The sequence below is a fragment of the Artemia franciscana genome, chromosome 4 (genome assembly GCF_032884065.1).
Source record: "Artemia franciscana chromosome 4, ASM3288406v1, whole genome shotgun sequence".
Taxonomy (NCBI): Eukaryota; Metazoa; Arthropoda; class Branchiopoda; order Anostraca; family Artemiidae; genus Artemia; species Artemia franciscana.
In genome coordinates, this window is record NC_088866.1 from 32465751 (window position 1) to 32489543 (window position 23793).

Below are 23793 nucleotides of genomic sequence, written 5' to 3' on the forward strand. Positions count from 1 at the left end.
CCCCTGAACCCCACACCCAAACCAAAAAAATCCCCCTGATAACGTCGGTACACTTCCCAGTAACCATTACTGTATGTAAACATTGGTCAAAGTTTGTAACTTGCAGCCCCTCCCCCAGGGACTGTGGGGGGTAAGTCATCCCCAAAGACATAGTTATTATGGTTTTCGACTATGCGGAACAAAATGGCTATCTCAAAATTTTGATCCGTTGACTTTGGGGAAAAAATGAGCGTGGGAGGGGGCCTAGGTGCCCTCCAATTTTTTCGGTCACTTAAAAAGGGCACTAGAACTTTTCATTTCCGTTAGAATGAGCCCTTTTGCAACACTCTAGGACCACTTGGTCGATACGATGACCCCTGGGAAAAAAAAATAAAAATAAAAAAAAAATAAAAAATAAACACGCACCCGTGATTTGTCTTCTGGCAAAAAATACGAAATTCCACATTTTTGTAGATTGGACCTTGAAATTTTTTCTATAGGGTTCTCTGATACGCTGAATACGATGGTGTAATTTTCGTTAAGATCCTATGACTTTTAGGGGGTGTTACCCCCTATTTTCCAAAATAAGGCAAATTTTCTCAGGCTCGTAACTTTTGATGACAAAGACTAAATTTGATGAAACTTATATATTTAAAATCAGCATAAAAATTCGATTCTTTTGATATATCTTTTAGCATCGAAATTTCGTTTTTTAGAGTTTCATTTACTATTGAGCCGGGTCGCTCCTTACTACAGTTCGTTACCACGAACTGTTTGATTCAAATTTTACCTTTTCAGAAACCATTCAGTAGGTTATGAAGACATAACTGTACGAGCCATAATTTAATTAGGTTGTTTTATATAGGTTCGAGAGAGTGCACCTCAGTATTGCTGTGGCCTCCTCCTTTGCAACTAAAAAGTTCTGCTTAAAAACCTCTTGAAATATTTATTTCATTTTAGCCAGAGCTAAAGTCAGGGTTTATAACGAAGTCAGGGTTCAAGTCCTTATTTTAGCTTTATTATTCTTGTAATAGTCATTTCTTTTTTTTACATTACATTTTTTTATACAATTATATATTTGTATACTATAAAAAGAAAAAAAAAAGCTTTTGAAATAAGCAGTGTGGTCCGAAAACGTAATTAAAAAAAATGATGATTTAAACTCAAGCTGACTCATACAGACTTTTAGCTACAGTGCCATTTATACTAAAACTTTCTCATTCTGAATTAAATAAGTGACGGTGATAAATTAACTTGTTGCATACACATCTCATATTTAATGTTTCATTGTAAATGATACAGATATGACATAACACGATATATACAGTGAAAACAGTACTTATTTCAAAAAACGTTGGATTCCAGAAAGATCGATAATACAACCGATTTTCTAAATGTATTTATATTATATATATAATAATAAGTTGTCTGTTTGTCTGTCGATTGACGTCATGTTTGTGTGTCCACTGACGTCATGTTTGTCAACTGACGTCATTATAAGGATTGAGCTGTATGTCGTCATGAAGTCGTTTGTCGTCTGACGTCATGTTTGTCGACTGACGAAATTACAGACTGGGACACCGGGACACAAATGACGACCGGGACACAGGGAATATGAATGACGACCGGAACACATCATATACCAATTCAAAAACGAATGTATTCAAGCCGAAGTAGCTGAGTTGGTAAAGCGTTATGTTCCAGGTCCGAGAGGTTCCAGGTTCGAACCTTGGCTTTAGCATTAATACAAAAGAAGAAAAAAAAACTAAAAAGGGAAAAACTATAAACAAAAAACTAAAAAGAAAATACTTTAAAACTAAAAAAGCTAAAAAACTAAAAAAAAGGTAAAAAACTAAAAAAGAAAAAAAAACTAAAAAAAATTAAAAAAAGGTAAAAACTACAAAAAAAATAAAAAGAAAAAAAACAAAAACTAATAAAAAAACTAAAAAAACTAAAAACTGAAAAAGAAAAAAAAGGAAAAAAACTGAAAACTAAAGGAGAAAAAGAAAACTAAAAACAGGGACACAGGGAATATAAATGACGACTGGGACGCTCAAAGAGAAATTACACACTGGGACACTTGGGGGGTAATTTAATTACACACTTGGGGGGTACAAAGCGCCCCAAACAGCTAGTATTATATAGTTAGATGATCTCAACCCATTTTCAGCTCTTGGCAAGCAATATATTGGCTACATTGTATTGATGACGCAATTTGTTGATAAAATTTTGAACCTTATTTGGAACTTCCAGGTTGGAAAGCATTTTATACCCTAAGTACATTGAAAATCAGGAAAGGACAAATCTTATGATGCTCTTAGGGCATGATGCTCTTAGAAATCATAGAATGTTCCAACATGAGCTTCACTAGTGAAAATGAGGGAAGAAGAGAGGTAGTATAATTTAGATGTTAGCTCTTCCTTCTACCCCCCCCCCCCCCCAAAAAAAAAAAATGTGACAAACTTAGGGGGTTCCGCCCACCTCCCGTGCTCAAAACTAAATTCCAAATAAATTATGTTATATATTGATGCAAGCTGGAGGTCAAATCCATAAACAAACGTGGTACGATGCTTATTTATGTGTACATTTTTTGTATTTAGGCGGGTTTATCTCTTATAACCCAATCTAAGTCAATCCCTAGAAAACATAGTAAATCTTTCAGTGTACCTTGTTCATTATCCTCCCAGTTCTATGACCATCCATCTCTATATCCAATGAATCTAATCGCTTTAGCTGGTGCTCATTTGAACTCTGTTCGTGATTGGCCACCCATGCTAGTACCTCAAAAGACTTACTAGAAGTAGGTGACGATGGTCTCTCTGATGCTAGAGACCTTTCTTCAAGGAGTTCCTTGCTTTTATGATGTTTAGTCAACAATTCATCAACAACAACTTGTTTCAGATCTATGTTAACAAAAGATGAAATCTGACCATCAGCCGATGAGGTCATAGTACCACCCGACGAAACAATTGTATTGCTGATTGGATCTGCTATTTCTTTTGTAGATGAATGAAGCCATATGTCAAACGACGTTTCTCGAAGATGAGCAGGGAAAACATCTACTCGCACTGCCTCATTTGTTGACAAAACACGTTCAGCAGCAGTCTAAGAAAAGAACAGATCTTCCATAATAAAAACTTAACCATTATAATAAATAAATTAATAAATAGCATACGATAACTGTTATCCAATGTCATAATAATATGATATCATAATCAACAAAAAATACAACAAAAAATATCTGTAAGACTATCATCAAACTTTAAAATATATAATTTTAATTAGTAGACGAAAAAAAAGGCCTGTGATCAATGACGAGATTTTTCTTACGTTTTTTTGTATAATTTACTATGTAATTTTCTCAGTTTTTGCCCGTCCTCCTGAAATGTATATTTTCTTGTTTGCAAAACTTATTAAAGCCTTAGATCTTTTCAGGTTCGTTGTTCCTATTCAGCTACAATGTGGCATTTATGAGTACCACAAAGAAAATTGCATAATCTCCGAGGAAGAGTCAAGCTTAGAGCTTCTTGCTGATCGACAAATTTAGAATACGATTTCTTGAATTGAGAACCAACCAACTTTTCGTTTGCGAAAGAGGAGAAAATCTCCAGTCTTCATAAAACAGCATACGCTGGGTTTTTTCACATGTTTTGTTTGACTGGCTCTTTGGCTAGAAGACCTTACCTTAGACCTTCCTGTGCCTCAGGAGGCAATAAGGGCATCTAAAAAGAGTCACCAGTTTTCTCTCATCACTGCGACCACCCAGACATCTTCCCATTCAGATTGGATTGAGCCATTGAGGTTTGGTAGGTCAGCCCAGTAGCTGCTTCGTAGGGTGTTTTAGGGGCGTCCTCTTCTTCTGGTACTACGTGGCTGCCACTGAAGGACAACCTTTGGTAGTCAAGTTTCAGGCATGCGAATCACACGACCAACGTATCTCCACTTCCTATATTTGATCACTTTGGTTACCAGTGGCTGAGATGTCTTCTGTCGTATAGTAGCGTTTGTTACTTTTTGGACCAGTGAATATTTAGAATGCGCCTTAAAAACATATTTTCAAACGCGAGGAGTTTCTTTTCAAGTATTTGATCTATGTGCCAAGTTTCAAAACCATAGCAAAGCGTTCAGAGGATGTTGCTGTTGAACAGCCTCAGTTTAAGTTGGAGAGATTACATCTGGCTGCGCCAAATTTGAGACAGTCTACTGAAAGATGCATTAGCCTGGCAAATTCTTAGCTTGACTAAGCTAAGAATTTTGAGTCTTCATTTAGTCTTCAAAGTGCGAACGCCTCTTGGGATTTATTGGATTGTACAGTCTGCTTTGGACTTGTATTAATTAAGTGCTGTGAACTTGAATTAACTCAGTGACCGTAGCTAATTCAGTTATTTCATAATATTTGCTATGGTGGAACTTGACCTCAATTCAGAATGAAAGCTTTTTTTATTTTAAACTTGCATTTTAATTCAGTGGTTTAAACTCAAATTATTTCAGTGAATTAGATGATTTTTGATTTCATATCATTAAAAAGCGTACTTGGAAAAAGCAGAAGAGGAGAGGGATCCTCCCGCAAGTGACGTATTGTTACCCGTAAATTAAGGGGAATAGTTGAAGGGGTCCTTACGCTTCCCTTGTTCCTGGGCTCCTTCATTCATTCAATTAGTCAATCGGTGCAAGGAAAATGGACTGTGATATTGAACCTTCGGAATGTTTAGTTTTTTCCCCCGTTCTGAACTTTCTTCAGTATAGCTTGGAGAGAGGAGTAGAAGATGCAGTTATTTTGAAATCAGCTGTTGACTTTTTTCAGCTGGCTGATATTACGAAGGGGAAGAAGCTGCTGTGGGAAAAGCTGTCAATTACGGATACTTGTCCTAAACGACCAGGACCAAATGCTCTAATGAATCACCTGAAGGACATGCTTGATTAGTTTCAGAAAATGAAAACTGAGCCTTTTCCTATCATTCCTGTTTTCGTGAAACGTTCCCCCACAGAGGTTCCGTGTTTGCCTGGAGTAACCTATCCTAGGCTCTCGGCAAAAATTAATACTTTTCAATAGAGATTGTTACAAATTAAAGATAAGGAGACTGCTTATGATCTCCACTTCCCGGGATTACCAGGGGACGGTGCTGCTTCTATTTCAGTTGTAACGAATCAAGCGACAATTGTTATCACGAAGACACCGCGTGATCTTGACAATCCATCGAAACGAAAAGCTGTGATTGATAAATTGGCCAATATGAATGTGGTGAGAATATTCGCACCTCTGGAGACAGAATAATAGTGAATATTGATAGCGTTGCGGCAAGCAGCTTTTGCGATTGAGCCCGATCAGTCTTGCGTGGATCAGATGTGAAGGTTCTGGAGAGGAAGTTCTACGGAATCGCAAAAGGGATTGGCGACTCGTTTGATTTATCTCTGTTGAAGAACTGTTCCGGAGTTGCTGAACCACCCAGATTGGAAATTCCCGGTGTGTCGAGATCACTTTTAGTGATCAAGGGTCTCTTATTTCGGCTCTTAGACAGGGTTTGAAAATTAAATATGAACTGATCCGTGTCTATGAATTTAAAAAAATCCCGAGATGCTGTAACAAATGCCAGTATCCTGAACATCTAATTGCTAACTGTCCTAATACCTGCTATAAATGTGCGAGATGTTCTGATCGTCATGATTATTGCAAAGACACCCCATGTACGGATCCGATAAAATGCACAAACTGTGGTGATGATCATGCAACATTTAGTTTTCGCTGTCCTCGTCTCCAGGCTCTTGTTAATACCATTACAGGGTGCCTTCATAAATGAACTGTCGCATTATTTCGATGGGCTCGTTTAACATTAACGAGACTAAAGACAAAGAGCCAAGCCCTGAGGAAAAGTTGAGCCGTTTTGATGTCCTTCTCCTGCAAGAACACTTGCTCCCTACCTGCAGCGTGAACTTTTTACGAAGGAATCGTGATCACATTCTGTTCAGTTCCAATAGTAGACAGACTCGGGGTAGGCCTTCTGGTGGCCTCACGTGTTATACCAGACGGACTCTTGTAGATTTATCACCGGTGTGCTATCACTCATCCGAGCATTTTCTGAGTTTTGCCAAGTCTTGTGATAAGCTACAAGGTCCAACTGGCGGAACTGAATCTCTTGGGTATTCATGGCTTCTTGCCGGTGATCTAAATTACAACATTCACATATCATCCACTCGATCTGAGACCCTGCTAAATGCTCTACCAGCTGCGAATAGGATTATAAATAAAGCTCGCAGCTTCTCTTATATCCATAATAGTGGAGCAGTTTCAGATTTGAACAATTGTGAGTGTACACCCCTTCTTCATTCCTCTGATATTCATGTCAACGATGAGGAAAGAGACTATGACCATCTCACTCTCAATTTAGATCTACCTATTAGCTCTACAATCAGTTTCAGTGCACCTCCTAAGCCTAAGAAATGGACTTGCAAACGTGATTGGGATAATGCAAATTGGTCACTCTATTTTTCGACTCTTGCTTTTCTGCCATCCACTATTTCGATGCCTTATCATCTTCTTTGCGCTGGTTATTTTGCCTGTGACGCTCGTGGTAAGTTAAAACTATTACAAAAGAAATATCGTTTCTCCAATTAAACAGGCTGAAGCAATAGCTGTTCCGTTGATTAGCGTGCGACTTAACACCCGTGAGACGTTTTGGAAGTATGAACCAGAACTTATGAAAGTGAAGAACCAAGCCAAGTTTTGGTTGAAAATGTGGATTGCTTGCGGTAGGCCTTCCAGTGGGCAAGTTTAAGTATCAAGGAGAGAACAAAATCGGCTTATAAGCGTCATCTTCGTGTAGTTCGGTTTTCGGGCGCTGCATAAACAGTGGCAAAATGTGCTGAATGCGTCGAAACTCGAAGAATCTTCTTCTAGTGATATTATTCCAAGATTGTCGTGGATTAAACATTATACGCGCATCTTTATCGCAATTAATTATGATATTCATAGCCGTTTTACTGCTTTAGTGGCGAAGGTTCTTTCTAATAGTGTGAGCCAAAAGACAGACAATACCTGTTGATAAATCTAATATTGTGAAATCTCTTCGACGGTTAAAGTCAAATTCTTGTGACTTTGATGATATTTCTGTGGCTCATCTTGATCCGAGGTCAGCTGAACTTCTATCGCATCTTCAATTATTATTTCAGATGTGCCTTTCAAGATCTATTGTTCCTGATTCATTCTTATATAGAAGTGTAACTTCTATACTAAAAAAAGGAAAAGATCTAAATTCATATAATTCGTACAGGCCGATTACCGGCGCCTGTACTCTAAGTAATTTATTTGACCATGTTCTACTTCCACATATCGATGAACTTCTTAATTATGAGGCTAACTAGTTCGGCTTCAGGTCAGGTCTGAGCTGTCAACATGCTAATCGTGTTTTAGCACAACTTATTAAGGAAGCCACTCGGAGTAGTTATAGTCTTCATTTTTGCACCCCCAATATATCTAAAGCATTCGATAGTGTTTGCCATGGTCAAGCTTGGTATGCTCTTAGTCAGCTTGGTGTAAATGAGTCTGTGATTCTGGTTTTGAAGTTTTGGTATTCAAAATCTTATTTAAGATTAAAGTCAGGAAATGGTGATTTTTTCGGACACATACCAGTCAAGTGTGGAGTTAGACAGGGGGGATTTCTCTCTCCTCATTTCTTTAATGCTTCCATTGAAAATGTTTTGTCTGGTATGCGTGGTTCTTGTTTTACAGGATTCACAGACGTGTCATACTTAGTTATGCTGACGACTTGCTTCTTATTAGCCGAACTAAGGTCAGATTAGCATGTTCTGTGCAATCCGTCGCTGATGCATTTGCAAGAATTGGATTATTGCTAAACGTAGATAAATGTGAATTTCTTATATTTAATGGGGTTAGTTCACCTCATCCTTTGGATACCAGTTCTTTTTCCGTACTACAACTCACTTATTTTCGATGGCTTGGGATTTCTGTTTACAATTTTTTAATTTCTTTTCGTTTTCAGACAATTCGGGATATGCAATTTAAGCTTAAACAGGGGTATTCTAAAATTTCTTGAAATCGTGGAAATTTCGGGCGACAAGCACTTACAAAGCTCTACTCGAGTTTTTGCGACCATTCTGTGTTATTTTGTGCTTGGTTTTATATGCTTCTGAATAAAGGTGACGTAAAGAGGGTCAAGACGGGTTACTATCGGTATTGTAAGTTCTTACTTTATATACCACCATCATTTTGGAACCGAAGGTTAATTAGTAATTATCAGTCACAAATATTTTTCATTTTTCTCGGATATTATTCTCTCAGTGTAAAAACTAAGTTCAAGATTAATTGACAAAGCGCCAATCCGTCTTGGTTCAAACAATCATCTTATCCGCCTTTAAATCTTTAATTTTGTCCTTATACTCCACTTTTTCCCTTTTGTAAGTGGGTAAGAAATAAATTATTATTTACTATTATTACTTCTCGCTGAAACGATCCTGATTTATGGATGGGACTTCCTAAGCACTTCTTCTGGTTATTGCATCGTAGGTCGAGTGGAGATCCAGTGTTTGCCATACTTTTTGTTTTCTCAAAATTCATCTTAAGGCCATAAGGTTTGGCAGCGTCCCTGACTTGATAAAGGCAATGCTAGAGCTTTTTTTTTGAAGGACTCTAGGAGGCTGATATAGTAAGCGAAATCGAAATCTCTGAATCTCTTATTATCCAACTGGATTCCATGTCCGTCGCAGGTCCATATAATATAATCACCGATAAGAATAAACAGCAGTGGTCATAGCACACAACCTTGTTTCACAACTATTTTGGAAAAAAAAAATAACGGTTAATCCCGTCACTTGTCTTCACGCAGCATTCTGTGTCTTTGTAGAAAGCTTCATGATTCGAGTGAGCTTATCAGGAATACCGCAGTATTGGAGAACCGCCCAAAGTATTTGGAAATATGCCGAGTCCAAAGCTTTCTTGAAGTGTATAAAGACCTACCAAAGTTTATTGCGTCATTCATTCGCTTTTTCCAGCAGCATTCTAAAAGTAAATACAAGATCAGTGCATGATCAGTTTGTCCGAAATCCATGCTGCTCCTCTCGGAGATGTTCGTTCAACGTTGGTTGGATTTTATAAAGGAGTATAGTCGCCAATAGTTTGCTAGGTATGGATACAAGGCTGATACCTGTCCAGTTTTACCCCTTTGAAGTAACGCCTTTTTTTAATATTTTGACGAGAGTACTTTTGGTCCAATCCTTAGGAATTACTTCTGTTCTCCAAATTATAGAGAAAACGTGATCTATACAGTTATACATGCAGCTACTGAGCATTTAATTATTTCAGCAATTCGGTCTTTCAAAGGGGACTTTCCAGACGTCAGATTCTTAGCTGTCTTTAGTATCTCCCCACTTGAGGGTTCTTTAATATCAACGGATAGATTTAGAAATGGTGTGTGTGGTATATCTGTATTTCTCGCAGGTGGTGGTGTGTTTAACAACTTTTTGAAATGCGTCACCCAGGCTTCGTTCACTTTATCAGGGTTAGTAAGAAGTCGTCCAAATTCTTCTTTGACGGGTGCATCTGTCATTTGGACATTTTTTACTATCTTATTGGTGTTGCAATACACTGACCGTCTAGCAGCTTATTCAGCCTTCTGAGCTTTCTGTTCAAGGCTACGGCGTTAATCAGCACGGACACTCTTCTTCATAGCCTTATCAAGCATAGCATACTCTAATCCAACAGGGTGTCTCGCATCAGAGGAAAGAGTGTTGAGAGATTTCATTTTGCTAGTCCTCTTCCTGATCAGATTCCACGATTCGATGGAGATCCATTCATCCTTTGGCGACTTTTTTCTACCGAGCGTTTCGTAGGCAGTATTATTGTAGGATTTTCTGATAGCAGTTCGAGCTGTATCTGGACTTTCATCTCACATCGGACCCAGGGTTACCAAAGTGGTCGATCTGGTCTTTGTGAGGCCATCAAGAGGAATAAAGGAATTTTTATTTCTAAACAAGTTCACAACGATAGTAACAAACCTGTAAACCAGCCAGCTGAATCTTTGTGCAAAAATAAAAGATTAATCAGACAACAATTAGAGTTTTAAACAGTTGCCACAGTTGCATTTTAGTCCCGTTTTCAGAAAAGAAGACTACTTTTTAAAATTGTATAATTTAAGGTGTAAAATCAAGAAAAATACTAACTTTAAGATGTATTAATGCATTTTCTGTCTCTTTAAAGTAAATTGTGGAATTGCAGTTTTTCAGAATAAGCTAACGTTTTGGACTGAGTCCATTGGTGAACAAAGCCTCGATATAGTCGGAATTGACAAATTAAAAAAAGATTAGTTAATTCTTTTCAGTGCAGATTTTGATCAGTCTTAAAGCACACAAAACCTCTAGTTAAGATTAACATATTTGAAAATCCCCGCTACTACTTGATGATCTAGGTCTTTTTTATTCTTACATTTAGTCTATAGTAAAAAATACATAGTCGAGACGATCTGGACACATTTGATTCAAGTTTACAAATTCTTTTTATTTTAATCAAGCACTGAGACACAATACTGACTTGGGTATAAATAGCCTATATATAGGCGCCCAGGGATTTTCTTACCCAAAAACAAGAGCCAAGAGCTTATATGGCACTTGTGACGAGGCCGGAAGAGCCAAGAGCTTCTTCCCACCAAGTTTCATCATGATCTTCCCACTCTAACTGTTTTCCAAGATTTCCGGTTTCCTCCTCCAATTCTCCCTAATGTCACCAGATCCGGTCGAGATTTAAAATAACAGCTCTGAGACACAAAGTCCTTCTGATTATCAAATTTCATTAAGATCGGATAACCCATTCGGAAGTTAAAAATACCGCATTTTTTCTAATTTTTCTAAATTACCAAATTATGTACCCCCCAACTCCCCCATGGAGAGTGGATCCGGTCCGGTCTTGTCAATCACGTATCTATGACTTGTGCCTATTCTTCCCACCACCACCAAGTTTCCTCCCAATCTGTCCCCTCTAACCGTTTCCCAAGATGTCCGGTCTCCCCCCCCCCCAACTCCCCCCAATTAAACTGGATCAAGTCGGGATTTAAAATGAGAGGCCTGAGTTACGAGGTCCTTCTAAATATAAAATTTCATTAGGATCTGATCATTCGTTCATAACTTAAAAATACCTCACTTTTTTCTATTTCTTCTGAATTAGCCCCCCCAACCCCGCAACTCCCCCAAAGAGAGCGGATCCGTTCCGGTTTTTAATCACGTATATAGGACTTGTGCTTATTTTTCCTACCAAGTTTCATCCCGATCTCCCCACTCAAAGCGTTTTACATGATTTCAGATTTCCCCCACCAATTCCCCCAATGTCATGGGATCCGGCCAGAATTTAAAATAAGATTTCTGAGACACGATATCCTTCTAAATATCACATTTCATTAAGATCTGATCACCGGTTCGTACGTTAAAAATACCTTTTTTTCTAATTTTTCCGAATTAACCGTCCTCCCACTCTCCCCTAGATTGTCGAATCGGGGAAACGCATATTTTTAATTTAATCTGGTCGGGTCCCTGATGCGCCTGTCCAATTTCATCATCCTAGCTTATATGGAAGAGCCCTTACTAGCAAAACCAGGACAGACAGAACTACAGACCGACAGAAATTGCGATCGCTATATGTCACTTGGTAAATACCAAACGCCATAAAAACCATTTAGGTCACGAGTTTGAAATAAGTCGGTTAGAACCCTAATTTTGGGGAAAAAACTCGTGTGACGTTAGCGACGACAAAAAACTGAGTGAACTTATGTTTATATAAATTTCAACAGCATAATTCAAATCATGTTTCCCCTGTGAGTGGTCGCATCGGTTTTAGTGAATGCAAAATTACACAAGAGGGTAAAACAATTTGAACAAATAAAGAAGAAGGCATGGAACAAGGAACAGCAAAAATCACTCTGAACAGCTAGAGAAAAAGGCATTGAACAAAAAACAGCGAAGATCACATTGATTTGCAAACGAAAATGCTACACAATAAAATCTGAAGTTAGAATTGCAAAACTACAATAGATTCAAGAAAGAGAATTCTTAACTCGTCTGTGACCGATAAACAGAAAGGATGAATTAATTTTTAGTGTTAGTGACGCGTTCAAAATTACAGAAGATGACACATGACTTAGAAAAGCAAAAGAAAAGGACATAGAACAAGAAACAGCAGCAAATCATCACATTGAATTCCAAACGGAAATGTGACTTAAAACTAAAAATAACACAATAATTATTCTATTGTATAATTTAGATAGTTCAAAAATTGCAATAGAATAAAGAAAAAAGTGGAAAGGCAGGCAGAATCGTCACCAGAATAACACGAAAATAATGTTAAAAAGTAATAAATTGGAGAAACCAATAATTTGCCAATTATTAAAAAGGATCCGCAAAAGTAATAATTGGCAGAAAAAGCAGCTTACCTCTAAGATTTGTTCACTGGCAAGGATTTCACGAACAATTGATGTTCCATCAGCTGTAGGTTGATTTCTAATAGAACTATCCATCCTTAACTGTAAGAAGAAACAGTAAAAAGAACAAAAAAATGATGGAATGAACAAACTGAGCCACTGAAAAAGAGCTCTAAATTCTAAGAAATTATTAAAAGAAGAAAAAAAATCAATATTTATCAAATTTAAAAGATCAAATGTCCAAAGAAGAAACAAGTCAAAGCTGGGAATATTGCATGTACTGCTGAATAAGTGAACACTCTTACCTTTACAAAAAAAAGCAAACACTTTGCAATTAAAATAGATGTGGAGCCTTAGAAAGTGTTGTAAAAACCTTTTTAACAAAAACAACGCTAACTTTGGTAGAAAAAATCTTATTAAAAAAAAAGGAAAAAATGGGCATGTTTAGCTGGGCTGTTCGAGACTTGGCTAGGTAAAAATTTTTAGCAATCATTCCCAGGAATAAAGGGATAGTAATTTTTCACAGAAGAGGGAAGAAAGCTGTAGAGGACCCAATAAGAGGGCAAAAAGGAGCTTTTCAGTTGCTGATTTGAAACTGACACCCACAAGTGTCAGGGTTTGCAGATGGGTTGAAGTAGAAAACTATTCAGGCGTAATTTGTCTCGATTGTTTATTTGAATTATAAGTTTCAGAATTATACTATAGATTTAAGAGAATTCTTGTTTTTGAAAGAGGGGGTTTAGGAGGCCACAAAATGACCAGTAAACAGTTTGAATTTTGTCAGTTGAAGACACCCTAAGGACCCCAAGCCACGAGGACTCTCATATAAAACCAGGCTGGGCATACTCCCTCCCCCAACAACAAAAATGAAAAACGGCTGGAAACAAAGTATTTTCCTAATCAACCTGAAATGTATATCCCTAGGTCCCTAGAACAAGAACAGTCTAACACAAAACAAAATGGAAGGAACCAAGTGTTTCCTGATGGAATTTGCCACCCCCACCGCCACCCCACATACCCTGAAATTTCCCAGCAATGTTCATAAGGCCTGGTAACTGGTGATTTTAGGAAACCACTAATTAAACAACTGTATAAGAAATGTGATAAGAGTGAGTGTAGTAATTATCGAGGCATTAGGCTGGTCTCTTTAGGTAGCAAATATGATACATTTTAGATTCAGATGTGCTGTGGACAAAGTTATAAGAGAAGAACAGTACGGTTTTAGAAAGGGTAGAGGATGAGTCGACCAAGTTTTCACTCTTAGGTTAATAATTAAGAGGTGCCTAAGTTATTGAACACCTTTGATGCTCAGTTTCATATATCGTGAGCAAGCGTTTGATTCTGTTGATAAAAGAGCTTTAGAGAAGGTCTTATCCTTGTATGGTAAACCAAACAAATAAATTAAAGTTACTAGCACAGTGTACAAGGATAACACTGCTGCGGTAAAGGTAGAAAATGAGGTTAGCAGCTGGTTTTGTACAAAATCAGGTGTTTAGCACGGTTATGTTCTAGCCCCATTTATAAGGATTATTTTGATGGACTCTGTCTTCAGGACCACAGGAAAGGCAATGGGATAATATGGAATCAAATGGGGAAGAAAAACTTTCCTGGACTTAGATTATGGTGATGATTTACGCATCCTAGATGAAAGTTTAAGCAAAATGAATGAACACCTTTCGAGGTTTTGCAAATTCAGGGTGCTAGAATAGGTCTGAAGATTAAAATTGAGCAGTAAAATTCAATATTTATCAAATTTGAAAGATCAAATGTCCAAAGAAGAAACAGGTCCAAGTTGGGAATACTGCAGACACTGCTGAATAAGTGAACACTCTTGTCTTTATAAAAAAAGGCCAACATTTTGCAGTAAGTAAAGTTCAAAATGTGACGTTGGATAAGGAAAACATTGTATTGGGTAGATAGCTTCACTAACGTTGGTAGTATTATTAGTAAAGATGGTGTAAGCAGTGAAGATGTTAAAATAAAATGGGTGAGCCTCAGGGTGTTTTTTCATAGTTAAAAAAAAAGTTTGGAAGAAAAGGAAGATGAGTATGGAAACCAAGATTAGAATATTTTAAGCTACAGTGATGACAGAGGTAAAATATGGTTCTGAAGCATGGGCACTCTGAAAATTGGATACAAATTTGCTAGAAGTTTTCCAGAGAAGTTTCCTAAGGATTGTTCTGGATACCCGGCTGACTGACCCTTTTTCAAGCAGAAGGCTGTAGGAAAAGTGTGCATTAATCCCACTTTCTAGGGCTATAACGAGAGAAAGGTTGAAATCCTTTTCGGCCAACCGTCTAGTGCTAAACGGAAAGCAGGTCGTCCACGGTTGGGATGGGAGGATGTCATAAAGAAATATTTAAGAGAAATGGGAACTACCTGGGAGGGTGTAAAAAGGGAGGCTTTGAATAGATTGGGATGGAGGAGGAGCTTCCGTAGCTGTGTTGGCCTCAGGCGGCTTGGGGCTGTGTTGAGTTATTAGTAATAGTAGTATAACAGTTTCAATTATCTTTGCTAGACACCTTGTCAAAAGGGTTCACAATCAGATATCTGAGGTACAGCATTTTATTTTAGACAACTAGCACATAGTATGATCACAGACTATATAGTACCATTGCAAATATATTGTGCCAATTTGGGATGCTCCTTAACCCTTTGTTGACCACTGAGGTGGTGAGTGAGGAACACTGATGAGGGATGGAATGATGGAGACAGAAGTAAGTCATAAGGCCTAAACCGCAATGAAGTTCCGGAGGAGGATTAAGGTGAAAGATACAGGGGACAAAACTCATTTTTTCGTGTCCGAGGCAGCCGTTTAGAGAGGGCCCAAGGTCGTACTTTGAGCTGGCACTCACGCGTTTCCCCTGTCCGACGGTGAATAATCTTTCATACATCTAGTTGACATTGGATTGAAAACCTGAGGGGATGGCTTAGGGTGTGCGTGGGGGACTCCGTCAAGGCAAACTCTGTTCCGAGTCTGAAAATGCTTTGTTGCTTCAAATCACGGTTGAAGAATCCTCATCCACAGGGGGCTTTGAGTCTGGAGGAGAAGGAGTTGCTAAAAAATGACTGTGAATCCTCGTCAGCAATCATGTGCTCCCAGAGTCTGGAGCCAGAAATGACAAAGGGCTCAAAAAGTTCTGAGGCTGAAATAAGCGCATACAAAACAATTTGGTGCTCTCACACAGAACAGAGCAAGCCTGAATTAGGGGTAACCGCAGTCAAAAGTCAGAGCAATGAGCACTGGGAGAAGCCCAAGCTTAGAGAGAAGCTGAGCCAAAGGGAGAAAAGGAAAGCAAGATTGCTTGGGGCAGGTGGTCTGCACCCTCCATGGACCAACTCCCAGTTTTACTCACTTCATTTATGGTACAAGGATTAAAAACCAACTGATTTTCTACTGGAACTTCAAACTGAACTATTTTGGGAGGCTGCTTAATTCTTTTCCAAGCATCATTGTAAAGTTTTGCTCCCTCAATAGAAAAATATCCATATAAATAACTCTCAACATCCTTTGGAGTAGTCCAATCTCCTCCCCCCTCTGATTGTACTTTATTAATAACTTCTATTTTATCCTTTTGACCTAGGAGTGAATTTATGATTTTCCATGATTTTCTTATATCATATTTGTGCTTCATAAATTCATTTTTTAAATACATTTTTTCAGCTTTCCACAGAAATCCATTTTAAGTATTTTGGCAAATATTAAACTGCTATAAATTAATGACAAATGTTTCACATAGGTATATTTTATACAATTCATTTTTCCAACTTATGAAATTTAGAATACCCTGTGTAATCCATTGTTTCTTTGGGAATGTTGTCCTACCCCTTTTAATTCTTCTAAGAGGACTTTCCTCATTCAATATCTTTGTAAACATTGCAACAAAAATATCATACGCAACCAACAGGTTATCTTCTTCAAAAACTGGAGTAAAATCTAAATCACCCATTTCTTTCTCAAATTTTTTTTAAGTTATCTTTTCTTAATTCACAAAAAAATGTTTTATTTATTTGACCAACCTTACATATAATCCTGTAAGATTTTTTATTTTACTAAGAAAACAGAGATGGTTGGATCCATCTATAAGTAAAACATCAGCGTATGAACTTTCAAGCAGCTTTCCATTAACAAATATTTTATCAATCAGCATTGCAGACTTATCAGTTACTTGTGTAGGAATAGTTACCAGGGGGTACTGGAATGGTGAAATGAATAAATTAAGCAAATCTACATGGCTTGTACTTTTAAGAAGGTCAGTATTGAAATCAATCATAACTAGTTTATATTCATGATAACTATTAAATTTCACCATCTCCTCAATATAGACATCCTTATTAAATTATGATGTCTTATAGACCAAACCAACAACTACGTTTTTTATCAGATTTATCGTTGATTTCAATAAGAAGAGTCTCAAGCCTTCCTTCAAGCCACAGCAAGAGATTTTCCCTCAACCAATAAAAAACTCCTTCCTTTATCAACAAAGCCAGACTCCCTTAATCCTTAACATGACATACTGATCAATGAGTGACCTAATTTTTGAGATGGCTGAACTGTTTTCCAGCTTGGCTAGTACATAGCCACCATCAGTCCAGACATTCCTAACTCCCCATTGGTCATATGCCAGATTTAGTAGTTACTTGCCATTTGGTGTTAAATACTTGCATATAAACACATTCAATCTGGCCAGCTTCTTTTTGTTCATGATGCTTTGCATAATTAAAAGACTGAAAAGTGACAAGAATGGGCAGGAGAATATTCTCTACTGAACTAACTCAGGTATGTAAGCATTCAGTTGATTTGATGTCACTAGCAAGCACACAGATCCTCATCTTAGTATTGAATAACTCTAGGATGCTACTGGGATACTCAACCCCTTGAGCATCTTCAAATATTTCAAATTTCAAACTGTAATCAATATTTATTGCATTATAGATCTTGGTGACAATATTCTTAATTGCTTGTTCACTGATCATGCTTTTTCTGCCTAAACATTTCTCACTCACCTGTTTGTGAACATCCTGACAAAGATTGTCTTTCAATTTGACAATTTCACTCTGCAACTTTACTAGGGCAGACAAGAGTGAAGATACACTCTGTTGAAGCAGCACCAGCAATTCTGATTATTTATTTGATACACATCCAGAAATATGCCAAGTTCAATAAAAGCACCTTGGGCTCCATTGGTTAGTTTTTTCTTTGAAGCTTTGGCAAAATTCATTGTGAATGGCAAAATGAATCCCTTACTCAGTGATACTTTTTTGTGTGATCCATAGAATAATACTTGATAAGATTTTCCCTCCTTGATGCAGTTATACTGACTATTTGAACAGGCCATAAAGGATGGTTGCAGAATTTACCGATTGCAACATCATTAACTCTGTGAGACATGACAAACTTGATAATGTCTAATTTCCTGATGCTCAATAATGTCTAATTTTTGAAGCCAACCCGTCAAACAGCTTTTTACATAGCAAGTGTTTATCAACAGCTAGCTATTACACAAGTAATGTAGTCCATAAATAGTAATCCAATATTCCACTTTTTTGAAACTTCTAGAATCCCTGAAGGTCACTGAGTCCAAATAGTTCAAACTGTTGATAGTGATAAAAGGCTGTAAAATATCAAAACAGTAATCCTTTGTGAAACCCTGGCTAAACAATAGGCCTATACACTGGTATTGATCTTAACAGGTCAAAGGCAGATGAAAGACTGAGTGTAATCATTATGTGTAAATAATTTTACAAAATGCTAATTATAGTCAGCTTCAAATAAAGAGAAGTTTCAGGATATTTAACCCTCAAACTTTTATGACACTATATAGGACAATAGTGTGCCTAGAGGTAGAATAATAGGGCAATATTTGAGTCATTTACCATATCAGCATCAACTGCAATGTTTAGGACTCCCTTCCTAGCAGTTTGGACAGGACTGACCTGATCAATACAATCTGTATTATGAAGGGTGCTGATAATGTAGACTGGGCTGATTTCTTCAAGCTTAGTCATTACTCAGACATTTGACAAAACTTGTACAAACTGTATCAGCTGCCAGAGTAAACAACTTGTATTACACTATACAGGACAATATTATGTCTGGTGGTAGAATATAAGGGCCATATTTGAGTCATTTACCATATCAGCATCAACTGCAATGTTTGGGACTCCCTTCCCAACAGTTTGGAAAGGATTAACCTGATCAATACATTCTGTATTATGAAGGGTGTTGATAATGTGGACTGGGCTGATTTTTTCAAGCTTAGTCATTACTCAGCCATATGATAAAACTTTGATAAACTGTATCAGCTGCCAGTGAACAAGAAAATAGGTGAATGTAGCTTTATTGACTAAGCAACAAAACTTTGCAATAGTTTAGCAGATACCATAGCTTCTGCACAAATGGTGCAAACATTTAAGAGTCCTCTCATTGAAACTTGAGTTCAATGAAAAAAAGTTTCTGTAATATAGTTATTTGTGAAGGATACTTTTTTTATTTTTTGTTTTGCAGTGTGCTGTCATTTCCTGTATTTGTATTACAACAAGCCTATGGCTTTCTCCTGTATTTGTATTACAACAAGCCTATGGCTTTCTCCTGTTTTGAATAAAATAATAAATAAATAAATAATTCATTGCATCTCCTGGCATTTTCTGCCCCTAGGCTTGAACCCAGAGCACCTATTTGTAAATCCTGGCGTGGCTATCTCAGAAGTTTCAACCAGCAGCAAGTTGCTCTGCATTGGGGTCTAATTAAACCTTTTTCGTCACAAAATGGATGAAAACACTACTTTCCCATGACGCAATAATTTAACACTTAAAAACAACACTAGGACTTTTAGTTTCTATTCAAATAAGCCACCTTCTTATCTTCAAGGATCAATGATTTAAACTGGCTAAACAATTGAGTGCTCCCTAGATTATAGCTAGTATTGTAATAATTACAAATACTCTTAATTTTCATTATTGAGAGCAATGAAAATCTACTTTTTACAGAGAAAACAGTAGGCTATTTACTGGCTCTTTGATATAAATATGCCTAGAATAAAATTGACTGTAGTAAAATTCTAGTTTAGCTACTTTTTGCTATCTCAGAAAGGGGTTAGGTTAGAAAAATAAAACTTTCAGTAATGAATCCAGGATTGAAAACATACTCTGTAAAGGAATTAGGCCTATCAAGTTTCTATGTAAATTCTCTTCTGATTCTAAGTCTTAGAAATTTGCCTAATTGACAGGTTTATACCTATTGAAATTTTGGTAAAATCCTAGTTAATTGACTTCTTGCTATTTCAGAAAGGGTTTAGGTTAGGAAAATGAAACTTTCAGGGATGAATCTAGACTAAAGTATGTCCTGGGAAGGTATTTTGAAACAACTACCTCCACTCCTTCTCCTTCTAGAGGGCTCTGACCTTTAAAAATGTGTGTTTTATAAAAGTGAAACCTTGCAAAATAGATCTTCTGCTCAATTGAAGTACAACAAAATTGTTTTCAGCTTCATAACTTTGCTCAATTCCATTTTATAAGGTTTTAAAGACATGCAAATACATTTCCTAAATTTTGAAAAAAACTGGGTCCTATTTGAAAATCTTTGAAACCTCATAAATTGGGATTGAGCAAAGCTGTGAACCTGAAAACAGTTGTTGTTGCAAATAATTTAAGAAGGTGATCTTAATGTTTCACTTTTATGAGACAAGAATTTTAAAGGTCATGGCCCTCTAGAGGGAGAAGGAGTAGAGGTGGGTACTTCAAAGGGTAAAATTATAGCAGTTCATATAACTGGCTTACCAATGAAGTGAATATACCACTCAATGCCTTTTTTATGCTTTTTACAAATATAATAATTGCTTCTGCCTTAAATTCAAATTTAAGCACTTTAACCTAAACTAACCTTATTATAAATAATTTTAGCACTGAGAAATGTAGCATTATTTTTTGAAAACAATGGAAAAGATGGTGCTGAGAAAAAATAGTATTATTTTGTGGAAAATGAGTAATAAGTCATACTTTAATTGAAAATTTGTAATTTTTAAGAGCTCAAAAAGTGCTTAAATTTGAATTGGCATTAGAAGTGATTATTATATTTGAAAAGAACATAAAAAAAGTCATTAAGCAGTATGTTCAATTTATTGGTAAGTCAGTAATATGAATTGTCATAATTTTTTGAAAATTTGTCATTTTTAAGAGCTAAAAAAGTGCTTAAATTTGAATTTAAGGTAGAAGCAATTATTATATTCATAAAGATCATAAAAAAGGCATCAAGTGGTATGATTACTTTATTGGTAAGTAAGTTATATGAACTGCTATAATTTTACCCTTCAAAATACCTTCCAAGGACATACTTTAGTCTGTAGACCTATACCTGAAAGTTTCATTTTTCTAACCTAACTCCTTTCTAGGATAGCAGACAGTAGCTAAAATAGAATTTTATCTTGATTGTAATAGCTTAATTGATTACAGAGCTAGAATATAATAAGGCTAGAATACAGACTAAATTACTATTTCAAGTTATATTAGCTTGAAGGATGAGCTAAACTAGGCCATAGATTCAGAATTAGGCCTAGCCTAAGTTGTTAGCTTAAATTATGTAAAATAGGCTATACAAAAACCAGAAATATACACTAAACAGTTGTTATTTTTTAAACTAGGATTTTTTAAAGCCAATATTGGGCTTCTGCAGGGGAAACTAGGCCTACCATAATTGTGAATAAACTTCAATCAAAAGCACCTTCAATAGCCTAATAAGGGCAGTAAGTTGGCTATATTGCTAATCCTAATATGTCCACATAATTTTATAGAGCTTCCATAAAACAGGAATCAATGTAGGATAGGGCTAGAAACTATAAATGTTGTTTACATAGGGCAGGCTTTTCAAAATTTCAAAATATCATTCCCATTATTGCCGATGGAATGGCATCACGAAGCAGTGTCAGGTAAGCAAAAACTAATGTCTTTGGGATTTACTTCCTAACGAAATGGGGTAAACAATTTGTGAAATGTCTCGCAACCAAAGTTTGCTTTTTTCACAATGACAGATTTTACATTGAAAAATAAACAAAAAAGAGAAAATGAAAGGGGAAAATAGAGCCTTACCTGAAGTCAGTAATATGAACTGTCATAATTTTTTGAAAATTTGTCATTTTAGAGATCAAAAAGTGCTTAAATTTGAATTTAAGGTAAAAGCAATTATTATATTCATAAAGATCATAAAAAAGGCATCAAGTGGTATAATTACTTTATTGGTAAGTCAGTTATATGAACTGCTATAATTTTACCATTCAAAATACCTTCCAAGGACATAGGCCTACTTTAGTCAATAGACCTATCCCTGAAAGTTTCATTTTTCTAACCTAACTCCTTTCTAGGATAGCAAACAGTAGCTAAAATACAATTTTATCTTGATTTTAATAGCTTAATTGATAACAGGGCTAGAATACAATAAGGCTAGAATATAGACTAAATTACTATTTCAAGTTAATAGCTTCAAGGATGAGCTAAACTAGGCCTAAGATTCAGAATTAGGCCTAGCCTAAGATTCAGAATTTGGCCTAGCCTAAGCTATTAGCTTAAATTATGTAAAGTAGGCTATACGAAGACCAGAAAAATACACAAAACAGTGTTGTTATTTTTTAACCTAGGATTTTTTTTAAAGCAACATTGGGCTTCAGTAAGGGAAACTACCAATAAACTTCAATCAAAAGCACCTTCAATAGCCCAATAGGGGCAGTAAGTTGGCTATATTGCTAATCCTAGTATGTTCACATAATTTTATAGAGCTTCCATAAAAACAAAAATGAACAAAAAAGTGAAAATGAAAGGGGAAAATAGAGCCTTACTCTATTTTGGAAAAAATATTTTTTATCTTTTTTCGGAATCTTCATAAGTTTTTGGTCACTAATAGCTTGTCCAGGCTATCTGTTTTTTGGACAACTGGGGCAGAAAAAAAAGTAGTTATATCTAGTCTTTATTTATTCTAAGCCACATTCGAAATTTATTGGTAACTTTTAGTTTTCTTTTCTTGACACTTTTTTTGAAAACCCGTGCATACTGCCGTTTTTTTCAATTGCTTTTCATTGTCTGCCCTTCTGATTTATTAGTCTTGAAAAAAAAGTTCAGACAGATATTTGACACTCCCAGTAACTTATTGCATTTTCTAAAGAAGTGTGGTTGTTTTATGTGTTCACAACAGTAGTTTATACAAAAGCTGAGAATAGTTTAATTATTAGCAACAGTGCTTTTACAAATTTCCCTGTTCCGTGGGAGAACATGATACGCAAGCTAAAAAAAAAGGGATCAAGACAGTTTGTATTTTGAAGGTGCCCAATAATTTCTACCTTCTCTCCTGCCCAAAAGAAAGTACTTAGTGACGTCTTTGTCTTCGGTTATAATCATCGAAGTTTTGCCAGAGTTTGTTTTGTTTTATAATGAATTCCCGCTCCCCGCCCTTTTTTTTGCAAAGTCTAACCCTACAATTCGGGATTTTAGTAAACATATCCTAAGCGCGTATCAAAACCAAATGTTGAAGATGTTTGAAGATATGAGGACTAGGTTTGGAAAAATGCGTCTGATTTCATGTACATCAGTTGTTTTTATTAGCCCATGGGTTATTTCTTTATATGTGATTTCGTGTATATCATGTACATTTCTTTATATTTGCATCTGATTTTATGTATATCAGTTGTTTATATTAGCCCTTGGGATATTTCTTTATATTAAATATCTATTTTTCATAATTATTGAGATAATTTGGTCAAAGGCCCTGAGATAGGATGTTGTCTTGAAAAGGGGATAGAAAAATCAAAAAGGAAACAAATTGTAAAATACTGTTAATATGAACATGAATAAGTTCTAAGCTCGTCGGTTCTGTAGGGGCATAATTTACTATTGCTGAAACCTTGTGCTTTTTAGTCTCAATTGAGTAATTAGCATTCTATGCCTAAGACCTCCCAAGTCTCAGCAAAATTTAGAGGTTTTGTTTTTCATTATAAGCCCTAATACCCAACTATGCACCTCAACCTTCCAGCCTGATTACATAATTTCTATATCACCTAATTTCATGTTTTCTATTTCTGGAATGTGAGTTTCATAAAATACCAACAAGAACTGTTCAAAATTTCCGAACTCATTAGTCAAAATGTCAATACAGTGGACAGCAGTTTGTTAACGTTTAAAATTCTATGTTGCAATTTCACGTGACTTAAATCATTGAAATTGTATATCCTCCGTAAAGGACATGCTTCCAAACACTGTAGGACAGTGAAAATTATATCTTTTCATGTCTATACAAAACACTTAAGCGGGATTTCATCCAGACAATAACAAGTTCCTCGGACCTTAAGCACGAATTAAAGCTTCGGTAAATACTAATACAATCTTGTTAATGATGTGATTTTTCACGTTTGGTTAT

At 36.2% G+C, this 23793-nt stretch overlaps 1 protein-coding gene across 1 annotated transcript in view; it reads right to left on the reverse strand.

Moving 5' to 3' along the window:
• LOC136025748 (myosin heavy chain, non-muscle-like) overlaps window positions 1–21266 on the reverse strand; it is a 63252-nt gene extending 41986 nt beyond the window's left edge. Inside the window, exons 1-3 of the mRNA XM_065701735.1 lie at window positions 21244–21266; window positions 12408–12497; window positions 2647–3084 (exon numbers count right to left, since the gene is read on the reverse strand). Coding sequence (XP_065557807.1) covers window positions 2647–3084; window positions 12408–12491 — 522 coding nt within the window. The 5' untranslated portion in view covers window positions 12492–12497; window positions 21244–21266. The remainder of the gene's footprint in view (window positions 1–2646; window positions 3085–12407; window positions 12498–21243) is intronic.
• Between the last annotated feature and the right edge of the window lie 2527 nt (window positions 21267–23793).